The sequence below is a fragment of the Manis pentadactyla genome, chromosome X (genome assembly GCF_030020395.1).
Source record: "Manis pentadactyla isolate mManPen7 chromosome X, mManPen7.hap1, whole genome shotgun sequence".
In the NCBI taxonomy this organism is placed as follows: Eukaryota; Metazoa; Chordata; class Mammalia; order Pholidota; family Manidae; genus Manis; species Manis pentadactyla.
The window spans coordinates 3759515-3781324 of NC_080038.1; the positions used below are offsets into that span (position 1 = coordinate 3759515).

The following is a 21810-nucleotide window of genomic DNA, read 5'->3' on the forward strand; positions in this document are numbered from 1 at the left end:
TATGACGCCTGAAGCAAATTAATCTTTACGAAAATGCTTTAAAGCCACATTTCCCTTATATTATGTGGCCACTGGGTAAGAGTATTTCACCATAAATAGCAAAATATAGGCCACATTAAAACTACGAAGTGGAACGGTTTCAATAAGAGAAACATTCTTGACTATTCCATCATTGATGAATATTCTAATTTAATTTGACCTAGGATAGCAACACTGGAAAACGTACTCAATGGTGGTTTTCTAACATTTAAAGGGAGCTTCTGCCAGTGTATATATGTGTTATGAGAAAAGGCGATTCACCCAAATTATGACTTCCTCAATTGGTTCAATATACCTTATCTAGCAAAGAAAAGAACAGAAAAAACAAAACAAAACAAACAAGCAGAGCCGATCTACTTTGAACCAAGATGAGAGCCTCATTTGAATCAGAAATGAATGGGTTACCCACTTGCATGTGTTTTGCCCCGAGGAGAGCAAAGTTGGTGCTCAGAGGCCATTGAACAATAACAAAGTGTTTCATACCACATGGCAGGGAGCAGAGCCATACACCAAAGCTCAGGATGGAAGGAACTTTTAAACCCCATTCCCATGTCTACTGAGGTTCATCAGGTCCCCTCTTACCACCTAATAGCTCATTAAAAGGTGTACACGTCTCAAGTGAACCAGGATTCTCTTATAACCTGGATCCTGTTAGACCCTCAGACAAAGCCATTCCCTATTTCCTCATCTTCCTCATCTTTAAAATTAGGGCATTTGAAATTCCAAGTGATTGATTTCCCTTACTCTCTGAATTAAGGATCCTGTGACTAACATAAACATATTTCCAAGGCTGGGTGCAAGCCCAGGTGGGTAGATTCACCTGCCGCATTTAGAATCCCCTAGAGAGAGAGTCAGACGGCAGATACATGGAGTTGATTTCACGGTTTTAAGCACCCCCAGGGATCATTACTTAAGAATCATATTTTATCACTTTTGAAATGAATAATTTCCCATTTTTCCACTATACAGGCCACTTCTTGATCCATGCATGGTATTATTTAACCTTTGGAATTTTACATTAAATAATATTTTTAAACCTTAATATTTAAAGGTGATTTCTAAGGGTCTACTGTTATACATGAAATTGTTTGGTGACCTGGAGTATCTTACTCAGTATTCCATTGATATTCTATGTCTTTATAAAATCCTTCCATAGAAACAAATGTAGAAGTACTAAACGGCATTAAACTTTCCAGAATCTATGGTTGCATGTAAAAAATGAAGTGCGGCCCCCATATTATTCTATTAATAAACATGCTACACATGCATGTTGTTAATATAACAAGCTGTACAATGTAAAAATGAGGAAAATACAGTCTCATGTGTTAAAAAGTGGTTTGGGTGCATTTTTAGGAGTAACTCAAAATATTATAGCTTTTCAATTGGATAAGAAAACAACAGGAAGGTTTCAAAAGAAAATGCACTATAAATAATCCATGAATCTACTGAAGCAGAGAAGATCTCACACATCACACTAGATGTCAAGATTCACAAAGTCCCCTGTGCCATCAGGAGGATAATTTATTCAGGTGGGTTTAATGGCAATAACCATTTTGTTGGCAAAACTACTGCATTTGAGAGTCTTTACCCAAAGTGTTGTTAATCCTCATGGCCACCCTGCACGGGGGATTTTACTGCACACATTTTGCAGATGGACATGCAGAATGCAAAAGGCATTTGCGGGAGGTCTGGTTAAGGCGCATCACCCACTGGGGCCGTCTGTGGCCATTTACATGAAGCCCCCCCATTTCAGGAAGATACCATTTGGAAATTCTAAGTTGTGAACAGGGACCATGCAGACCCTTCACAATTTATGGAAAGTTTTTAAAATTTTGTTTAAAGTTACTAACAGATGTAAGCAATGCAGATATCCGTTCCTTAACACTACAAAGGATTTTGTATTCAACTCATTCAACTGGCATTTCTTCATCTCTTCTCATGTTACACTGTAGCCATTCATATGTATGCAGGCTTTTATCCATTCCTCAAGCAACCAAGGTATAGTTTATACTTAGCAACAGCTAAAACCCTCTCCTCCCGCTTTCTAAAGTGCAGCTGGAACAAGGATTTCACTTAAAAGGCGAGATTTTCCTTTCATGGTAAACACACTGGTTCCCTGCTAAGATGCTGTTCTCCCAGCACTGTTTAGCTAATATTAGCATTTGAGTTCTTAAATCATGTACCACACGGTTTAGGCTGTTAGGTCATTTTGTCTCTTGAGTGACATGTAACTTTAGTGCTATCTGTATTTAGCAAAGCGATGTGCTGATGGTAGGCACCCTACCACTTCCATCTTATCTTGTAATTATTCTGAAATTATTGTCTTGATGCAACCTCTTGAGGGTTTTGAAGATTCCATTTTCGGTCAGAAAACGTGCATTTTGAACATGAGCACATGCTACCATGAATTGGAAAAGGTTTATTTGTTGGGTGGTGGAGATGCAACGAGGGGATAGAGGTTTTCCGCACCACGTTATAGACCCTATTTGCCAGTTTTATGGACGTTCTCGGCGATACCCCAAAGGAAGGAATTTATGGAGATTTATTTAAAAATGAGGTGTAGTCGCTGCTAATTCTGGCTGTGTGATGGGGCATAACTCCGGAGGGGCGGGATGTGGGGTGGAAGGCAGTGCGGTTGCTGGGCTGGAAGCCAGGGCTTAGAATCATTGTACTTGTAGATGAAATAATAATGATTTGAGTTTGTTTGCTAATCAGTGCAACCTTGGAAGTGGTTGCTGACAAGCACTAGCGAGATAATTAAAAGAATTTGCATACATTGATGCTTTGATCATTGTTTGCAAGATTCCCTCTCTAGAAATAGGCTTCACTTCTTTCAAGATGCACGGCACGCTCAAAGTAGGGGCTGGAGTACTACAGTGCGTCAATAATGCTTATAACTAAAGCGCAGAATCCTCCTCACATAGACAAGTTACCTAGAGACACTCTTCCCTTTAATTGTGAGACAGGCTCACCTGATTTTTTTTAAATGATATTAAATATAGCTAATTAATAGTGGCTTTTCGCCACCTTCAGTAAAAACGGAAGTTGGGGACTTGGCAAACACATTGGACAGGCCTGTCAAGATGTGTTATTATGGATCCTGAAATAAGTCCTATTCTCTGTCCACTTGATGAACGGTCCATTCTAACATTGGTGCAGAAATTAGACGTTATAGTTTTACATAGGAGTCAAAGGGTTTTCATTAAGTGAGCGCAATGTCAGGCGAAAGCTTTATATGTGACTAGGACTCCAGCTTTGCCTGAGCATGTGGACCTCAAATTTCAAGGAAAGCTTCATCAAAGAGGGATCCCCCCTGAGAACATGCCCCATGAAAACATTAGAGAGAGCATCATGCCTGGTACCCTCTGAGTCTGGAAGCCCTGCTCCTGATCAGGCCTTTTATTAGTCAAGTGCATTCTGTCTCTTACTTTCCTTATTTAGAAAATTAAAGAATTGGCTCCAGATACCACTGAGATCTCTTCCAATGCCTACAGCCTTTAGGAATCATGTTAATAACTTTTATTTATGATCATTATAAAATTCTGTTGGTTTAGTGAACACATGATTTGCAATTTATACTTTTGCTAAGATCTGTTTTGTTCTTGTAAATAAATGCATCCTTACGGATCCTAACTGGTCACCATGTTTAAATGGAAGGGCTTTGCAAATGCATTTAGAGGGAATATTCAAATGGACAGTAGACAGACCCCATATGACAGAACTGAGACCTTGTCACCTATTTGCAAACCTGCTTTGCATTCCAAAGCCTAATATTTTCATCCGTCACACCGGAATGGTTCTCTTACTTTTGCCTTTCTTCCAGTTTAGAACCAACCAGAGAAAGTGAAATATTGTGCTCCGAGCCGATCCCATGAGGTGCTTCACGTCACATTAGCCTGTCTCCAATTCCATAAGCCGGCAGCCTCCGGTCACTGCACATTCAAAGCTGCCCGTTTTCACTATCAGGTGAGTCTTGCCCAACGTGAGGGATGGTGACCGACTCCCTTTCTTCAGCAAACTCTGAATCAACAGCTTTGGTTGCCTTTCATTTGGAGGGGGGAGGGTGTCTCCATCAATTTCCACAAACTTGCGATGGTTTCAAATACAAGTGACTGGACACATCCCCGTGATCATAGTTGACACAAGTTCATTTCCATTTCGCACCCTAGATGTTTCTATTTTGGAGGAAAAGGGAATGGCCGATGTTAACATCCTCTCATAGAATAAGAGGATTATTGTTGGTTCTTTATTAATGAGAGTCGCTTTCCCAGTAAGCCCCATGTTGTTGATTTTCACTGGTTTTTATCTCTTTCTCCTGGTATATCTGAAAAGCTATAGCAGAAACTTCAGTCCACACGGCAAATGGTAAGCACAGGTGTAGCAAGCCCAGGAGTTGAGGGGAAAAAAAAATGGGAAGGGAACGATCAGTCATTTTATCACTTGGTTTTGTATAGCGACAACCTCTGAGGGTGACCTGCAGTACCATCCCAGAGGAGATTTTGCAAATGGAAGGTGATTTGTTGGAGAAAGGAGGAGATTTGGGGAACGTACGCACAGAATAGGAGATTTTCTTTGCAATTTGCTACATCTGAGTGGTGCCGGTAGAAGATCAGGGTATTGGTTCCAGGAGGTCTTTGTGCAGGGTCATTTGATCTGGGTTTTTATCCTGCTGCATGATATGACTCTAGGCACAGACCTCTGAACGCTTTCTCTTTATAATACAGTTTTCTTACCTGCGGACAATTGTAAGAAAAAGGATAGAAGATGAAGCCCTCTGGTTAGACACGTGTGATGTTGCTCTACCAGCCAGGTTTCCCTGAGATGCGGCGGAGGCCCTTTCGTGTTGTCTGTTCTAAGAGGCACCCCTTTGTCTCTCCAGGAATTTCACTGGAGCAGAACGTGGCATCTTTGAAGCATCAGGGCCCTGTGGAGTTTAATTCTAAGGCCACTTAAAGCAGAGCCAGTTGCGAATTTGATCCCTTCAGAAGGAAGAGACAATGTTTCTGAAAATAAATGCCTTTGAACATAAGACAGAGAGATTGCACGAAAGCAATCATCTGCATTTGAGGGCATTTCCCGTTTCTGTCTCAACCACTGGTTCAGATAAAATGACAGTTGATCTTGATTTCTTATTTAACCAGTCCCGGCACAAAGTCACGCCAGACTTTCACCTATTGACTTTGAAACGCTGCTTACAGGAAAAGTACCTCTGAAACATACTTACCTTGTATTTTTTTTATAAAAAGAAATGCCAGTAGGACATTACATCTGTGTCTGCCTAGCTAACCCTGCTCCCATTTAGCATTAAAGGTGGACCAGAAAGAGAGAGATGTTCAACCTTTTTACAAAAGCCTGTTGACATTTTTGTTAAAATTTTTTAGGAAGCAAGGGTATGAAGTTGGGGGTGTTTAGCCACTGATTCTCATATCCTGTTAGTTGGAAGGTGGTCCTCAGGGTAGTAATGCCCCCATTTAATGCCCACTTTAAAGCTAACAAGTTTTAAAGCTCAAATGTGATGTGAATCCATTTGGACTGTGTTGGATTATTTCATAAGTGACTTTGTGAGCAAAAAAGTGCTGGTTTCCTGTTACTTCCTAATAAAAAGAAATGCACAAACCCTGCTTGCTTCCTGGATCAAAAGCATTTCCTACCAAGTGAGCCTTTCGATCTTTCTCAGAATGTCAGTAGACAGAGGAGTCAGCCAGTACCCACATCGGCCATTTTTGTGTCACAAACACATTGATATTCTGTTCGTTTGTGTGACCATCCCATTTAAATTGTCATTTACAAGTGAGTGTATGGGGAGGGGTGGGAAATATAAGCCAGCCGCACATTAGTTCCAGAATCATTTCTCATTGTCTGTCCACTGGGGTTACACTGTGACCTAGGTATATAATCCTGAAGGTGTTCCACAAAAGTGTAGAAATGGAAGCCATGCTTAGAAATGGAATAGCTCAGAAGGACAACCAGCTTTGGACATGGAGTCATGGCTACGGAATGTAACACTTATGTCCCATTTATTACTGTGCTGAGTGAAGAGATCTGCTTGTCAGTTTACTATAACTTAATCTGCCTTTTAAGTGAAATCTCTGGGTTACTTATTTCGTAAATATGGGAAGTTCTTCGTGGCCCTCTGTGTATGCATTTTGTATGCGTTTTGTTAACAAAATAGCCTTTCAGCTGTTTCATTTGTTTGCGGACAAACATCCACAAAGCACTCAGTAAGAAAGCGCATCTTTCTGTTCTCCCAGAACACACGAGAATTAGCATTAATTAGCAGCTGGGCTTCTCTGAGGGTCAGTTAAGTGTTATCGCGCCATCAGCTGTCGATTCTGTCTTCTGCATCGATTTCCACTTGATGTGGCACTTTCTGCAGCCCAGGGATGCATCCTGTCTCTTAATCTTCCCTTCTTTTTCGTTAAATTCTCATTTGCAGGGTGTCAATAGGGTGCTTGGCACTTCCACATGGCTAATCTGGGCTCCTACATCACTTTCAGCATCACTTTATGGTAGCATAATGACATTGTTTATGACTGTTCACTCCTGCAGCTCTCTGCTGTCCAGCCTGTGAACTCGGTGTGGGGATGAACCGTATGATATTTACCCTCGCATCTTCTGTTCCAATCTACGTGCACACATCCACGCACACACCCACTGTGTTTCTCGACCCGTAAAGATACTCAGTAGCCACTGGTCAAATGAACTGAATAATGGCACCAAACACAGGGTATGTCCCTTCCTCAGGTCTGCTTGTGATCTGATATAGGAGGAGTGGGCGGTAACATGTCCAGGTCATTGCATAAATATGCGTCACCTCCTCTTGCTCAGTCTGGACCGGCTATGACAAACATGTCAGAGAAAAAGAGCTGTCTGTGAGCTAATTCCTTAGCTGCAAGATAAATTAATCGCCATGTTGGTTATAGGATATGTCTTACTGGGCTTTTCCATGTTGCATTTCCTTCCATGCCCATCAGAATGCTGCTTGTGCTGGAAAGAAATGCCAAACATCCTTGACCCACCAAGCTAACGCTCTGTAGACTCCAGGTGGTGTGTCCACGTAGACTTTAAGGGATGGGGCAGAGCCTCCCTCTGAGAGAAGCAGACCGAGAAATGAGCCAGTTACCTCTCTCTGCCCCCAGCCATGTATCCGACTTCTGCAAGGGACTGAGATGCCTTTCTTCAAGCACCCTGTGGCCCCTCTCACTGACGTGGCACAGCTCGGCCCTTCATTCCTGGAGACTCTCTCCCTTTCACTACTTGCTTTTCATTTGAATTGTGTGTTCCTTGACAGCGTGCCATGTCGTGGATTGGGAGGGCCTGGCCAAACCCTGGATGCATGACAGTTTTTCAATAATCTGCTGTTGACCCATAGCCCTTAGGGTGTGAATTATGAGTTCTACTGAAAGGCGAGGTGCCATTTGCATCGTTGTTAGCTGAGGACTGACAGGGTAATGAAGGGCTGTGGTACTTCAGAAGTGCCTCGGATCTGAGTGACCGTGCGAGTAGGGTGCATACTAACTGCGTGTCAGTATCCCCAAGGCGACATCTGCAGAGGACTGTTCATGTGTATCATGCAAGGAGCTTACAGAAACTTCCTGAAGCACTTGGGTAGGACTGCAGAATTCCAGCACGTTCTGTGAAGGAGGCTAGGAAGCTGTCCTAGAGATATCTGACTTTGCAGTAAGCATCAGGCTGGTGCCCTCACTTAAGGCTTCTTAATTGGCATCATGTGTACACCTCAGAGGATCTGTATATACATTATTCAGTGTATACATTATATATATGGGCACATGTGCGTTGAATACACAGGAGAGGGGAGCCATCGTTGTTCCAGAGACCCCTGGGCTGCTCCTCGAGGTAAAGACACTGCCACCGTATTTGGGCAGGACAAAGGGCCATTGGGAGCAGGTTGGTCTCCAGGACTGTTTGGAACCCAGCTTACCTCCTTATGGCTCAGCTAAGCTTTCACACACGTAGCCAAGCTCAGAGCCAGGACAGTCCCTTGCGGTCTGTGTGCTCCACGGGAGCGGGAAAGCGCAGGGACGTAGTCTGGCTGCACATTCATGCTGGGATGGGGGAGGAGGCGATAATCTTGTCAGCATTTTTGGCCACTTGCAAAATCGGTTCTCAGAAGCAGGATTACTGCAGAAGGTAACAGGGCTTTACTCTCTCCCTTGCCGGGAATATCCCTCTTGACAAGTCAGTTCCAAGAGTCCTCCTGGCACCACGTCCTCCCCGAAGACTCCTGGTGATGGATCAACACGAGCGCTGCCTCCCTTCCTTCTGCTTCTTCCTGAGCACAACCTAATTCAGCTTCGCCAGGCAGGCAGGTTTCCCACCCGGGGCCTCCTCAAGATCAATCAGGTCATCGTACCAGACGGATAAGGCGTGACTCTCTGGTTCATAAGACTTTGACGCCATTCTTCTGGACCCTGGAAGGTGATTACCCAGGGCAGCGATTTTGCGTGCAAGTGTGCTGTCTTCCTGAGATTTCCCAGGGTGCTGCTCTGAAGGGATTGGTGCCCACTTTGCAAATGCAAACTCTTCCTACCAGGCAGGGATCAGCACAGCTTTCCAGACACTCGACATGGACCTTTAAAAAAAATCTGTCAAGTGCAATAGCAATCATGTGGTAACCGTTTAAAAGAGGGGAAAAAGTGTGCTTTACAGGGTCAGAAATACCCTGGTGGGCCTGAGGACTCTCAAGTTACAAAATCAGGGGTTCTCAGAGGGGTTCACACACCCCTGGGGGACTCCAAACTCTCTTAAGGGTTATCAAAACTACTAGCGAGAGTGTTGAGGGTTGACTTTGTACTGACAATGCCAAGACAGCACAGGAGAAAGCTGCCAGCCCCTTAGCACGGCTCAGGGCAGGCATCCTGCTCATGTTCACTGTCATTTTGTCCCTCTCGCTCCACACTGCCATTTTTAACAAGCCTGTTTCATTTACGAATGTCCCTGATGAAGCAGGAAATGATCATACTTTTATTAACCCTCAGGGCTGCCTTCTCTGTATTTGGGGGGACTGTGGGACCCAGGGATTCTCCCAAGAGGAGAATGCCCTGTTTTCATGTGGGGGAGCACCTGTCCCATTATTTGAGTTGCATCCTAAGCTGGACACTTCTCCCACGGGAATGAGGGATTGGGAGGCAAATGTCCGGCTTGTGGATTTGAAAGATGTTTTCTTGAAATGACCGAAGTGAACTGGTCACCCCAAAAATAGCAGGTGACAGTAATTGTCCCAATGATGATGTTCAACAGCCTCTCCATACTTAGAGACTAGGAGACCAGGGGTAATTTTCACAAGTGACATTTTTAAAGGCCGTGTAGTACGATGCACAGATATTTTGATCTGAGTAATATGCTGAAGCAATAGCCTGCAAATGAATAATGCATCCTGTTACAAAAACATGCATGGCTGAAAGACCCATTTAAAATGCAAGCAAGACCCATGGACTTTAATATAACAGCATAAGAAAAGATAATTAATACGGATTACAAATTCCAAATTTCAAGTCATCTTTAAGAAATTAGTCTTTTTAGAGTTTGGATGTAATATTAAGAATGCCCGCAGTTATCTCAAAAGGCTTTTAAAATACTCCCTTTTCCAACTAACCCTGTGCATGAAACTGGGTTTCCATCACAGACTCCAGCCAGAACAGTGTGTGGCAACCAACAGAATTCAGGGCAGATGCTAAAATCAGGTCGTCCCCTAGGAAGCCAGGGGTGAAGGAGGTTTATAAGAGTGATAAAAACAATAACTCTCTTCTCCTTTTTAAATTTTGTTTTGTAAGGTATGTTTACGTTCCACAAATATGTTATTTATGTCTTGATGCAGCATTGCTAAATTAATATTGTAGACATGTCTCTGTTTTAATTTCCACTGGGATAAATAACAAGAGATACCCCTCCATAGCTCCCTGGGGTGTTCAATAGTATGTCGGGATGAGAGGGAATCTGAGACGATCAAGTTTGAAGGCTGCTGCCTTAAACAGTCTTCCCGAAATGCAGATGAACATGAAAACCCGCTGGGGACTCACTCTCACCCATCGGGATCTTTGGCCCCATTTCCTGAACATACTAAATCTGGGCCAGGTACCCTCAGTCCCTGTACAGCCAGGGCAGAAACTGTGGGATGTAGAGGCACAGTTTGTGGGATAAACGTAGCAAATAAAAGTGAAATTTCATGCTGTACCAAGCCTTTTTTAAAAACCTCAGTGGGAATGCCAATTTAGGTTTTCTACACCTACAGGCGTTCAGATTTACTAATGCCAGGGGCACGCTGATGATCTTGGGAAGCCATAAATTACCTTTCATTGTTCCCACATGGGACTCAGGCTGCTGTGTTGTCTTTTCAGCTGGAGGAATCACCCTACTGGGTTTGGGTACAAGTTGTCCGTGGCTGGGAATCGTGTTGGTGAGTTAGAGCCAATACTCAGAATGTCAGAATGTCTTTTTTCTTTGTCTGCACTCAGTTTATTCAGTCAGGCATAAAACACAAATGTTCTTAGTTACCAAACTAGTTATAACTAAATAAGAACAGCTTGTTAAAAGCTGTCATTTCAATTATAGGAAACAGAGAACAGAGTACCATTTAAAAGACACCATTTCTTTATAATTCCTGGGTGATCCATCTCTATGGGAGACGATAGGCACTGAGAAATGAACAGTTTGTTTTATAACTGAGAAAAAGACTAAACTAATAGTGAATAGTGGGAGGGAGAGAGGCTGATAATGTGGTTCAGTTAAAATTTCCAGAGGAAAAGATTTATGACAAGCATTATAGAGAAACAAATACATCCTGTAAAAAAAAAAAAAAACTCACTAAGACTCAATCTGATTCAAAAAATTTTGAGCAACCCCTACAATTCTGACAAAGAGGTGTACAGAACATGGTTTTTCTTTTTTTAAGAATTTCAAGTCTAGGACAATGACTGGCTAGCTGGAAAGAGTCACACACAACATGAAATATCCTAGAAAAAGTTGACTTGACTGTAGAGTAGTGTTGCTCCTTGGAAAAAAGGGATAAAGGGGCTAGACAGGAGATAGTTGGTACCAGTAATAAAGAGGTAAAAGCTGGGGATTATAAATACCTAAGGCAAATTTGGCAAGAAAAGCAAGCATTTAGGGAAGAGGTAACATCATCTCAGCAGTGATTTAGGGGAAGTTAGATCTGATAAGAGGGGGAAATTGGTGTGTGATTTTTAAGAGAGACAATGACGAACATTAAGCCAAAATGTCATGTTCGAGACATCTCTGTAGAGGCAGATTTGGAAGCAGAGGTACCTGGCCTGGGGTAAATCATAAAGGAATATTATTCTTTAAAGCTACAGTGGTAATTTGAGCTCCGTCATTTCCCAAATCCACATTTTTCTTGCAGTTTGGGCCAATCACCCATTAAGAGCAAAAAAGCAATTCCTGGCTGCCTGCTTTGCACGAACTAATCAGGAAATGCCTTTTTAGGGGGTAACCTGGTGGAGGTTGGCATATGTGGATGATGCCTAAGTCTTTAAAAAGTCTTTAAATGCTGTGGATTTTGGGGGTGACCTCTTGGGGGACATCTCCAAAGTCCCTGGAGGTATTTTACAGTCCTTCACTGAAGCCCACTGGGTGTGGAATGTTGAAAAGATGCACACAGTCGGCATCCAGTCTTCACCTGGAGGAATTTCATGGGGTGTTGTTAATTACTGTGAGACCCCCTCACCCATCTATTGTCCATAAATTCCATGTGTTGTTGCCAATTTAACCTGTCTGTGTCAGAATCAGAGCAAGGGTTTCTCTGAGGGTCCTTATTGCAAAGGATTAGTTCCACCATCTGTATGTTTTTAGAGGGTAGCCTCTGCCCGTGGGGCTGATCAGCGGTGATTGTGACATTTAGGATTTGACGGAGCCCTGACATTGTACCTAGACATCGGGTCTGCCCGTGACACGTACCACTGTTCTTCATTTATCATGTGCTGGGTTTTACTAATCTATTTAGATGTATCTTATCCTTCCTGGCACAGAAAGCATTTGTTTGTGACAAGTGGATCACCTTTTACTAATTGTGAGAAACATCTCTCCAACTCTTGAATTTGGTATAGATCCAAGTAATAATAATGGTATAAAAATAAGTGATTTGTTTGGGAAATATAGCCTTTCTCATTGAGAAATGCAGAACAAAACAAAATAGATTAAAAAAAATAATTCTGAACGGTCTAAAGTATCACAGGCGTCCCAAGTAGTCTGAATATCATTGCCAATGCAGAGATGTGCCTTAAGTCAAGAAATTTTTTTAAGTTTAATGGAATAATTACCAAAGAATGTTAAGTACTACTTAACTGATAATACAGGATGAATGATTCCCTGGGGAAATGTAACCTTCCTCAGTGGACCTGCACAATGGAGAAAACATTCATACACTTAAAAAAAGAAATCAGTTATTAAAATGTGTAGTAGATGGCTTAATGGTGGATTTATATCTACTCCTATTTAATTAATAATTCCAGTATAATTTACACTAGTACTTCCAAAAGTGGTGGTGGGCAGTAGTGTGAATTGGGGCAGGTGGGTATCTGGAGGTGTTCCCTCTAAGTGTGTGAGGTTTTATAATCGACTTATTTTCTGGACTGATAATCAGCTCTGGTTTAAAATATTCTAGACAGTAGGGTAGGGATCAAAAAATAATTCTCTCTCTACCCTTCTGAGGTCTTGGCTGACACCCGTTTAGTAAAAGACTAACGAGACAAACAGAAGTTTGCTAACACGTATGCCTCCTGTATGCATGGGAGATCCCCAGGGAAAAATGAGCAGCTCTCCTAGATGACTTAAATTCCTGCCTATGTGGCATCTTCAACAAAGTATAGTGAATTTGTGGACAAAGGGAAGCGGTTTCTGGCTTCCCAGGGGAAGATAAAAGCTAGTTAGTGGAATTTTTATAGAGATTCTTTGGGACCATCTCCAGGCTGAGAGGGTCTAGTGTTGTCTCTGGTGGTGAACCTTTTTACCCTTCCTGGTAGAGAAGGGAGGAGGGACGGCTTTGCAAAGGAATGTCCAGATTTTAGGCAAATAGGGGAGCCCAGGAAGACTTTCTTATATCTGTTTCTCAATTGCCTGAAACTCAAAGTAATCCTTATACCACAGTGGCATATTTTGGGGTAGCATTCAGTACCCTCCAACAGCATTCTACCTTTCAACAGAAAATATTAAAAATTGTCGAAATTTATTTTATACATGATTATAACATTAATTTAAAAATTGCACAGTAACACTTAGATCAATAGGATAAGATAATTTCCTTTGTGGATACAGATGAAAAATTCTAAATAAAATGGTGGCAGACATTACACAGGTCTAGCTCCAAAGTAAAATTGTATTATAATCAAGTAAAATATATTTCATAAATGAAGACAATTTCACCTTCAGAAATTATATCGATATAATTAAGTGGTAATACAAATTGAGAGAAAAATTGATATTAACTACATCAGTGGATGTCACATAGGCATTTGACATATAAAATAGCCCTCAGCAAGTAAAAAAATCTAAGTGAACCATGTGGGAGAAACTGCTTAAATATGATAAATGTTATAGACCCTAAATTCAAATCATCAATGTAATAGTGACACTCTGGAAAATTTCTGTTCCAGTTAGGTACAGACCTAGGACATCACTATTATTAAACTCTTTTGGTTTGCTTTAGAAGTAAAACACAAAAGAAGATGATAAAATTTATTTTAGTATTAGAATATGAGATAATTATTTATATTTGAAGACTATTTGGAGACTAGTAAAAATGATGTAGAATTAAGCGAATATTTTCAGGGCAAATGAGCATCACTACAAATTAACTAAAGTAACCAATGGACTTTTTTCTCTGCAGGGAAATACCATAAAAAACAATGAAAAAAATGACTAACTCATAATGAAGCTGAAAAACATTAGTTCACAGAAATACATTTAGTAAGAAAGACTGATGATTTATGTGCAGAAATCTGTGAAATCTTACTTGGTTCAAAATAGAAAACCTCACATATTGGGAGGTAGTCCACTGTCCTAGATTTGAATTTTCAGTTTTATAAAGATACAAATTTGCAAGTTGAATGCATACAAGCAAAATCCCAATGAGCAGTGGGTGGGAGTGGGGGTGGGGTAGAAAGGATTGAATGCTTTTATTGTTCCAGTAATAGTCAAGGATATTGTGAAAAAGAATAGTGTTTGTACAATGATGTCTGTGTGTATATGTGCACAGTGATATAATTTACCAGAAATTTAAAGTTTCCATAAAGTTCTTATTAACAGAAAGAAATAATATTGGTGAATATTACGTGATGAAAAATGGATAAAATACATTAAAGAAAAGACATTGTTGGTGTCATGTAGGTATATATACATACATATATACATACATATTAAATATTTAATACATATTAAATACACATGTAATCAAAGAAACAGTTTTAAATCAGTAGGAACAAAATAATAAGATAAATTTATTTGATCAGTGATTCTGTCTTCATTGGCTATTTATATCGAATCATGTTTTTTAAACTACATTCCTTCATCCAACCATATTTACAAGTGAATTCCAGATGGGTTTAATAATTCATGAAAAACATACACTTTTAGAAGAACATTGAGCAAAATGAATGTGTGTATCCTGGAGTCACTTTATTACTGGGCATCTTGTTTTGCAAGCAAATACATTTTCCGTTTTTCAGCCATCTCGTGTTGGGTCTTCCAACGTTAATTGAAAGAATCTTTGTTCCTACATTGGACATAAATGCCCACCAAGGCTCCATCACTGACCTTCAGTGCCTAAGGTTTCTAGTCAAGAAGCTATATCTTAAGTTCCAAATGCCAGTCATTCACATAAAATCACAGCCAAGTTGTGCTTTTCCTCCTATTGACACAGTCACTCCCCATTATGGGATTTCCGTTTCATTTTGCTATTAATGTTTTCCATGGGTTGGCTTGGTTACCTGCTCTTCATAGACTGAGTCAGTACCTTCCCATAGACCTGATACTCAGCTCTTTTTCCTGGACTGACTCGGTTGTCGACATATTAGGCCTGAGCTGACTCGGTCATTGACTTGTTTTGCCTGGACTTAGTCATGGACTTGCTTTGGAGTGACCCGTCATTGACTTAGTTTTGCCTGGACTGATTGGTCATCAACTTGCTTTGCCTGGACTGACTCGGTCATCAGCTTATTTTGCCTGGAGCAAGTCCCTTATCAATTGACTTCAGTGCCCTGAGGGAATCACTCACCTTGTCCTTGTCTGGTTTTCATCCTAGGGACACACTCACTCCACATTATCCTCATTGGGGGGATTTCCGTGTCATTTCTCCATTGGTGTCTTCCCTGGGTTGGCTTGGTTACCTGTTCTTCATAGACTGAGTCACTCAGTACTTTCCCATGGCCTGACCTGGTCATTGCTCTTTTTTGTGGACTGATCGGTCATCAGCTTATCTAACCTGAAATGACTCAGTCATCAACTTACTTTGCCTGGACTGATCGGTCATTGACTTATTTGCCTGGATTGAATTGGTCGTTGACTGACTTTGCCTGGATGAATCGGCTGTCAACTACTCTTCATGGAGTAATCGGTCATCAACTTATATTGCCTGGATTGACTCGGTCATCAACTTACTTTGTCTTACTGATCAGTCGTCTACTTAGTTTGCCTGGACTGCTCGGTCATCGACTTATATTGCCTGAATGGACTCAGTCATCGATTAGCTTTGCCTGTACTTACTAGGTCATTGACTGTTTTCCTTGGACTGACTCAGTCATCAACTTATTTTGCCTGGAGCAAGTCCCTTGTCAATTGACTTCAGTGCCCTGAGGGAATCACTCACCTTGTCCTTGTCTGGTTTTCATCCTAGGGACACACTCACTCCACATTATCCTCATTGGGGGGATTTCCACGTCATTTCCCCATTGGTGTCTTCCCTCGGTTGGCATGGTTTCCTGTGGTTCTTCATAGACTGAGTCACTCAGTACTTTCCCATGGACTGTCCTGGTCCTCTGGTTTTTTTCCTGAACTGACTCGGTCATCCACTCAGTTCCCCACAGTGACTCGGTCATTGACTCATTTCCCTGAACCACCTTTGCCTGGAGTGACAGGCGTTGGAGGAGCTGGTCTCCCTGGGCTGCAGCCTGGCCGGACTTACTCAGCCGCCCTCCCTGTCCTTTTGTCCTGACACCCATCCTGAGCCCTGGGCTGCAGTCCACCAGCGGCAGGGACTCCCCTCAGTTACCCCATCCTGAGCCCTGGGCCAGCGCTGCCCTGACGGGTCTCCCTGGAATCAGGCTCACTGCACTTCTCCACCCAAAGCATGTCTTGTATTCATGCATGTTCATGAAAATCTGAGTTTCTTGGTTTGCATCCCCACCAGAAATGTAGGGCGGGCTCCAGAGCACAGGTGTTGCTGAACTTGTATTTCTCCTGAGCAGGAGAGGTGAGAGGGGTGCAGAGTGTATTGCACACGGTGCTCATCTTTACAATCACCTCATGTGGGCTTGTTCCCCAAGACTCACGCAGACACAGGAAGCTGCACAACACTGAAAAGACGACATTTTATCCTCCAGAAAAAAATATGTTAGGAGCCTAAACTTGTAGGCAATGAGCAATATTGCTAAAAACCAGAAAGGCAAACCACAAGGGGATGTGGACAGATCCACATTCATCTTTTTCAGGAACTGAGAGAGCAAGGAGTCACTGAGATTTGAAAGAAGATAGCATGAAAAAGGGCGGAGAAGCAAAACAACATGTAGATGATTTAAACGCCCCCGTCAAGGTGTTGATAGCCTGGATATGCAACAAACATGTGACCCGATGACTGCAGATCACATGTAATAGTCAAGGGTGAAATGTGCACAGAGGTGTCTGCAGGCTACGCAAGTCTCAACGAGCTCAGATCGCAGGGAGCATGCAGATCATGGTCCCTGAACACAATGAAGTAAAATTTGAAATCAAACAAAGATATAACTGGAATCCCTTATTTTTTACCCTTAAAAATATAAGCTCTCAATATTAATGGGTAAAGAAGGAGATTGTAATGAAAATAAGAAAGTAAGACAAAACAAATGTGTCATTCACCACGATTAGTGACAATGCCACTAAAGTTAAATTAGAGGGGAATTTATAGACCATAATGTGTATCGTAAGGGTTGGGGGGGCACAGGTAAAAAAAGAAAAACACTAAAACATAATGCAATAATCCTCCAACTGAAGAATATAAAAAAGAAAAAGATAAAGAAGATAGGACCAGAAACGAAGAAAATACAAAAACTAACAAAAGAACAGTGGAATGAATTGCTCATGTGCTCCACAGGAATGCGTTTTCTGTTTGTCATTGTAGGAACTTAGGGGGTCGGAGCATGTGACCGTAGAACCTAAGTCAAACTTTACGTCTTTAATCTGCACCATAAGTCACCCAACCCTCATGGGCTAAGACCAAAATAAATTAGAAAACACAAAGAGAGGGAACTTCTGGTTTTTGGCAAATTCGCCTTCTTCCCCACCTGTGACTGTAGGGTCCTACAGGCTTAGTCCAGGCAGCAGGGCACTTGCTGGGTGGGACAGTGTTCAGCGTGTAAAATAGTTGAGCACGCCCAGATGAACCAGCCTTGAAACACATTTTTGGCGAAGCAAGAACAGGTGAACCAGGCAGCCTCAGGGCCTTGGGCCAGCCTGCAGGGAATGATCCTCAGAGTGCACACCGGGGACCTGAAGGTCGGACTGGCAAGTGGGCTGTCACGTTGCTGTGCATGCCCCTCAGGGTCAACCAGAATTACCAACGTCTTGAGCAGACCAAGGGCCATTCCCAGGGATGACTGGGTCCCCATAGAGGTGTGCAGGGTAGAGGCCTCCAGAGCAGGGCTGCTGTGGCCTGGAGTCATAAACACAGGAATGGGGGTGCTGATCAGCCTTGTGGATGGTTAGCTGTTACCCTCACAAACCCTGGGGGCCACAAGACTGAAAGATGGGCCCACCAGCCACCACACCCCTGGCTTACAGGAACTTTCAGATGGGTGCAGAGGAGAAAAAGGTCACAGACATCATCTGGAGCAGAACGTGTCATGGATCTGGGTACGTGACATATATGAGCAGGGTTGGTCATCAAGAAAATGTAAGGAGGTGGTGGTGGGAGAGAGGGCAAATGAAAGTGAGAGAGTCATACACTAGAATGAAATAAAAAGGCTTTAGAGGGGAGACAGTGACCAGGAAGCCTCAGCCAAGAACTTTGAACCACGTAACTTCCCCAGGACCAAAACACCGAACACAGGAAGATGCATTTCTTCACCACTGGGGGTCATAGGCTGTGTCAAAGGGGGGCTCCGTGTCCCAGATGTATGTTAGGGCCCATTTTCAAAGCAGGTCAGAATTTTCATCCTAGTTAACCAAGTAAAATAGGTGAAAATACATTATTAAAGCAGGCGTAATGCAGGGCATTTTCCAGACTGTTTACAAGGCAGGCGAGGGAAAGCCGTGGATCGAAAGCAAATGTACAACTTCCGTTTACTCCATATTTTGCAGTGATGAAGTCTCGACAGGTTAGCATTTGAATGTTACGTGATGCATGAGATTTTCGTGTGTGCTTTCTCTTTTTCCTCTACAATATGTGACTCTATATTTTCCTCCTCCCAAGAATCATGCCCAGAAACTCAATCTGTTTTATATTCCTTGCAGCTGCCAAGGGGGAGAAAAAAAAATTGCTTACTTTTTCTGTTAAAAATCTGTGCAATTCTCACACAGAGTGGATTTTTTAAAATGCCTTCAATCCAATACAATTCTTTAGAGTGCGATGTATGTACAAATGGGGAGGAGAACCAAAGTATTAGAATTCATGGCTCTAAATTTTGCATTCTGGGTTTCTCAATTTGAAAATAAGTGGAAATGTTTAAAGATCATATTCTAATATGACCGTAAATACTTTGTTCACAAGTTATTTTAAAACCCGGATAAATTGGCTAAGAAAGCATTTTATAAACTTCCGGATCCTCAACGTGCTTTTAACTAGTTTCAAAGCCCCTCCCATGTGAAAATATATGGTAATTATGCCCAAAAATGATACATAAGATTTAGAGGAGATGATAGAGCTGTGCAAAGATAACGTGGGTAACAGGGGTGGCTTTTAAAAACATCAGTACTAGTGTCCCAGTTGGGGAGATCTGTGTGTATATTAAAACAAAAAACATGAAATTGAGGACTTGGTACAAACTGTGAGTCTCAGTGACCTTTAGGGCAGACAATTGGCAAAATTACCACATTACCAACATTGATGAAAACCTGGGTGTAAGCTGAGAGTTCTGTTAAATTTTGATTGCCCTAATTTTCTTGATTATGGAACATTAAAATGGGCTGTAAGAAGTCTGGCTTCGACTTCTTAACCCATATTAGACTCAGACAAGAATTCTCCCATCTGGGCGTATCGAACACATCCTCAGGAGACCTCTGCTGTGAAGCCTGCTTCCATGAGTCATGTTTTCATTGATAAGGCAGGTCCTTGTAAAAATAATTATTCATATTTTGATGTAGGTAATTTGGGTGCAAGCCCCAGGATTCTTTTCACTGAGTTTTTGGTGTCTCCTTAAAGGATGCGCATGATTTGGGCCACCCCTAGGCGACCCATTTTTGACAAGAAAGTATTTTCTCTTGCTGGCATGTTTACCTGCAGATTTGAAATCATGCTCCTGTAGCATTCAATCTGCCCTTGCAAGGCTTGTTATGATGAAAGGGACCAAGGAGAACAGGAGGATAGCAGGGCCCCCTTGACTGTGGAATGAGGGGGATAGAGTTCACTCTGAGGGTCTTAGAGGACATCCAGCCAATTCACCTACACACACTGAACACTCTTTGGTTCCAGGCGTGGTTCTCAGTGTTAGGCATATATGTTCGAGCAGGGGCACATGTGCACACACCTGTAATGTGTATACTTACCATGTGCCAGGTCCCAAAGGCTGAGGTGGTAAAGGTGAGAAGACAGACCTGTTCCCTACCCTCTGCAAGCTTACATTCTACATGGGTGAGGATGGTTGGGCATTCTTCCAGGCAGAGGCAACTACATGTGCAAAGGCTCTGGGGCTGCAAACTCCAGACCTGGGGAAGGCAATAGCCATGTTAATGGCTCTCTAGCTTATCCCAGAAGAAATGACAAGTTCCTAAAGGCCCTTAAATGTGGGAGGGACATACACCTGTGTTTCTAATTGAGCACAGGACAGAATGGATTTAGGGCGATGGGTCAGTCAAAGACCAGGAGGTGTGGCGGTTGGCATAGGTCTGTAAGGCTTGGGAGGGGTACAGCACAGATGTGAATTCAGGTCCTCCGGGACCCCAGCCAGCATGCTTGAATGCACATAGTCAGGTCTTTCCTGGTCAAGGAAGCTTGATTTGGTTTGAGTGCCCAAAGGTAATGCCAGCAGTGGACACTGGTCTGTGTGGGCCTGAGGTGCATTTGAGCCTATTTCTGGGCCACAGTTCAGGTCCAGTGGCACCGCTCTTGGGCCCCCTTTTGAAGAAAATTGGCTCTTTTTGTACCTCTAAACCAGCCCAAGTGCTTACACAAACACAGTAAGAGGGGATCTGCAAGCTGCCCTGTACGGGAGGGATACAAGGAGACGTAGGACATGTGGGCTGTGCCCACCAGCAACTGCATATCTCTCTGGAGGCAGAGCACATGTCCACCCCCACCCCTTAAATATGAGGAGCAATTAGGGGCTAAATGGCCTGGAGCTAGTGAAAACAGAACACATGCACATAAATAAAACCGGAATTTAGGTGAACATACTCAGAACTCTGAAATCCATATGTTTACATGCAAAGAAAGGCTGTCTAAAAACACAGCCTTTTTTTTTTTTTTAAAGAATTCCAATTATCAAGGAAAAGATTACCTTCCATCTGTGAAAAGACTTCTTTGACATGCCAGGGAACGTGGATTTGGGGATCGACAGAAATAATGACTGATCTGCCAGTGGAACTTGATTCATTTCACAGGCATTTATGGAATTTGTCTTGTGTTTCTAGCACTGGGATCCAGCCATTTGCTTGTTCAGAAATGAAAAGACTCTTTGAAATGTTGCTTTTCTTTTTTATGAAAGTCTGCCGGCTGAGGATGTGGCCACAGACGTGAGTCACATGGGGCTCGTAGATGGAGTTGTTCTGTTTTCATCACTGTTGGTAGTTTGTGGCTGAACAACCAGTTAACCCCCCGAGTTAAACAGCGGGCCTCTGTTTAACCAGAAGAACCATTTATTGATGTGTGTTTTGCTTTAATAATTCACGGAAGGAGGGAACGCAGACACTGACCCATGTCAGGTCCTGCTGAGCCGCCCACCAGCTGAGCTATGTGTTGAACATCTCTGTAGGTTCAGTCTTATCATCTGTAAAATGGTGAAAATAGGAACACCTACCCCAGAGAACTGTTGTCAGGATGAAATAACCAACAAATATAAAAAGCAGAGCCTGTTACAAATATGCCCCAAATGTTAGACATTATTATTGACACACATGTAAGCACAGACATGACATGAATAATCACATTATAATACGAGCATCGTTTTCTGATATAATGCCTATAAAGGAGCATTTATATATTTATCCAAAGTTTCAACCTGAAACTGACTGGAGATACTATTTTGAGTGATCCATCTTTAAGATATTTTTCACCAGTTTCTCAAATCATGAGACAAACAGATACCCCTGGACCTCTGTTTTGCAGCAAAGTCGATCACTTGAAGAAGATCTAGCTCTGGATCAAAGAGGATCTAATTACATGAATATGCAAAG

General features: G+C 42.3%; 1 protein-coding gene across 3 annotated transcripts in view; it reads left to right on the plus strand.

Annotated features, from left to right (window-relative positions):
* LOC118935932 (steryl-sulfatase) overlaps nt 1-21810 on the plus strand; it is a 461597-nt gene that overhangs the window by 235256 nt on the left and 204531 nt on the right. Inside the window, exon 10 of one of the 3 annotated variants that reach the window (XM_057495304.1) lies at nt 3863-3994. The exons of the other annotated variants lie outside the window; for them this stretch is intronic. Coding sequence (XP_057351287.1) covers nt 3863-3867 — 5 coding nt within the window. The 3' untranslated portion in view covers nt 3868-3994. Of the gene's footprint in view, nt 1-3862; nt 3995-21810 lie in introns of those variants that run through there. 3 annotated transcript variants of the gene reach the window in all.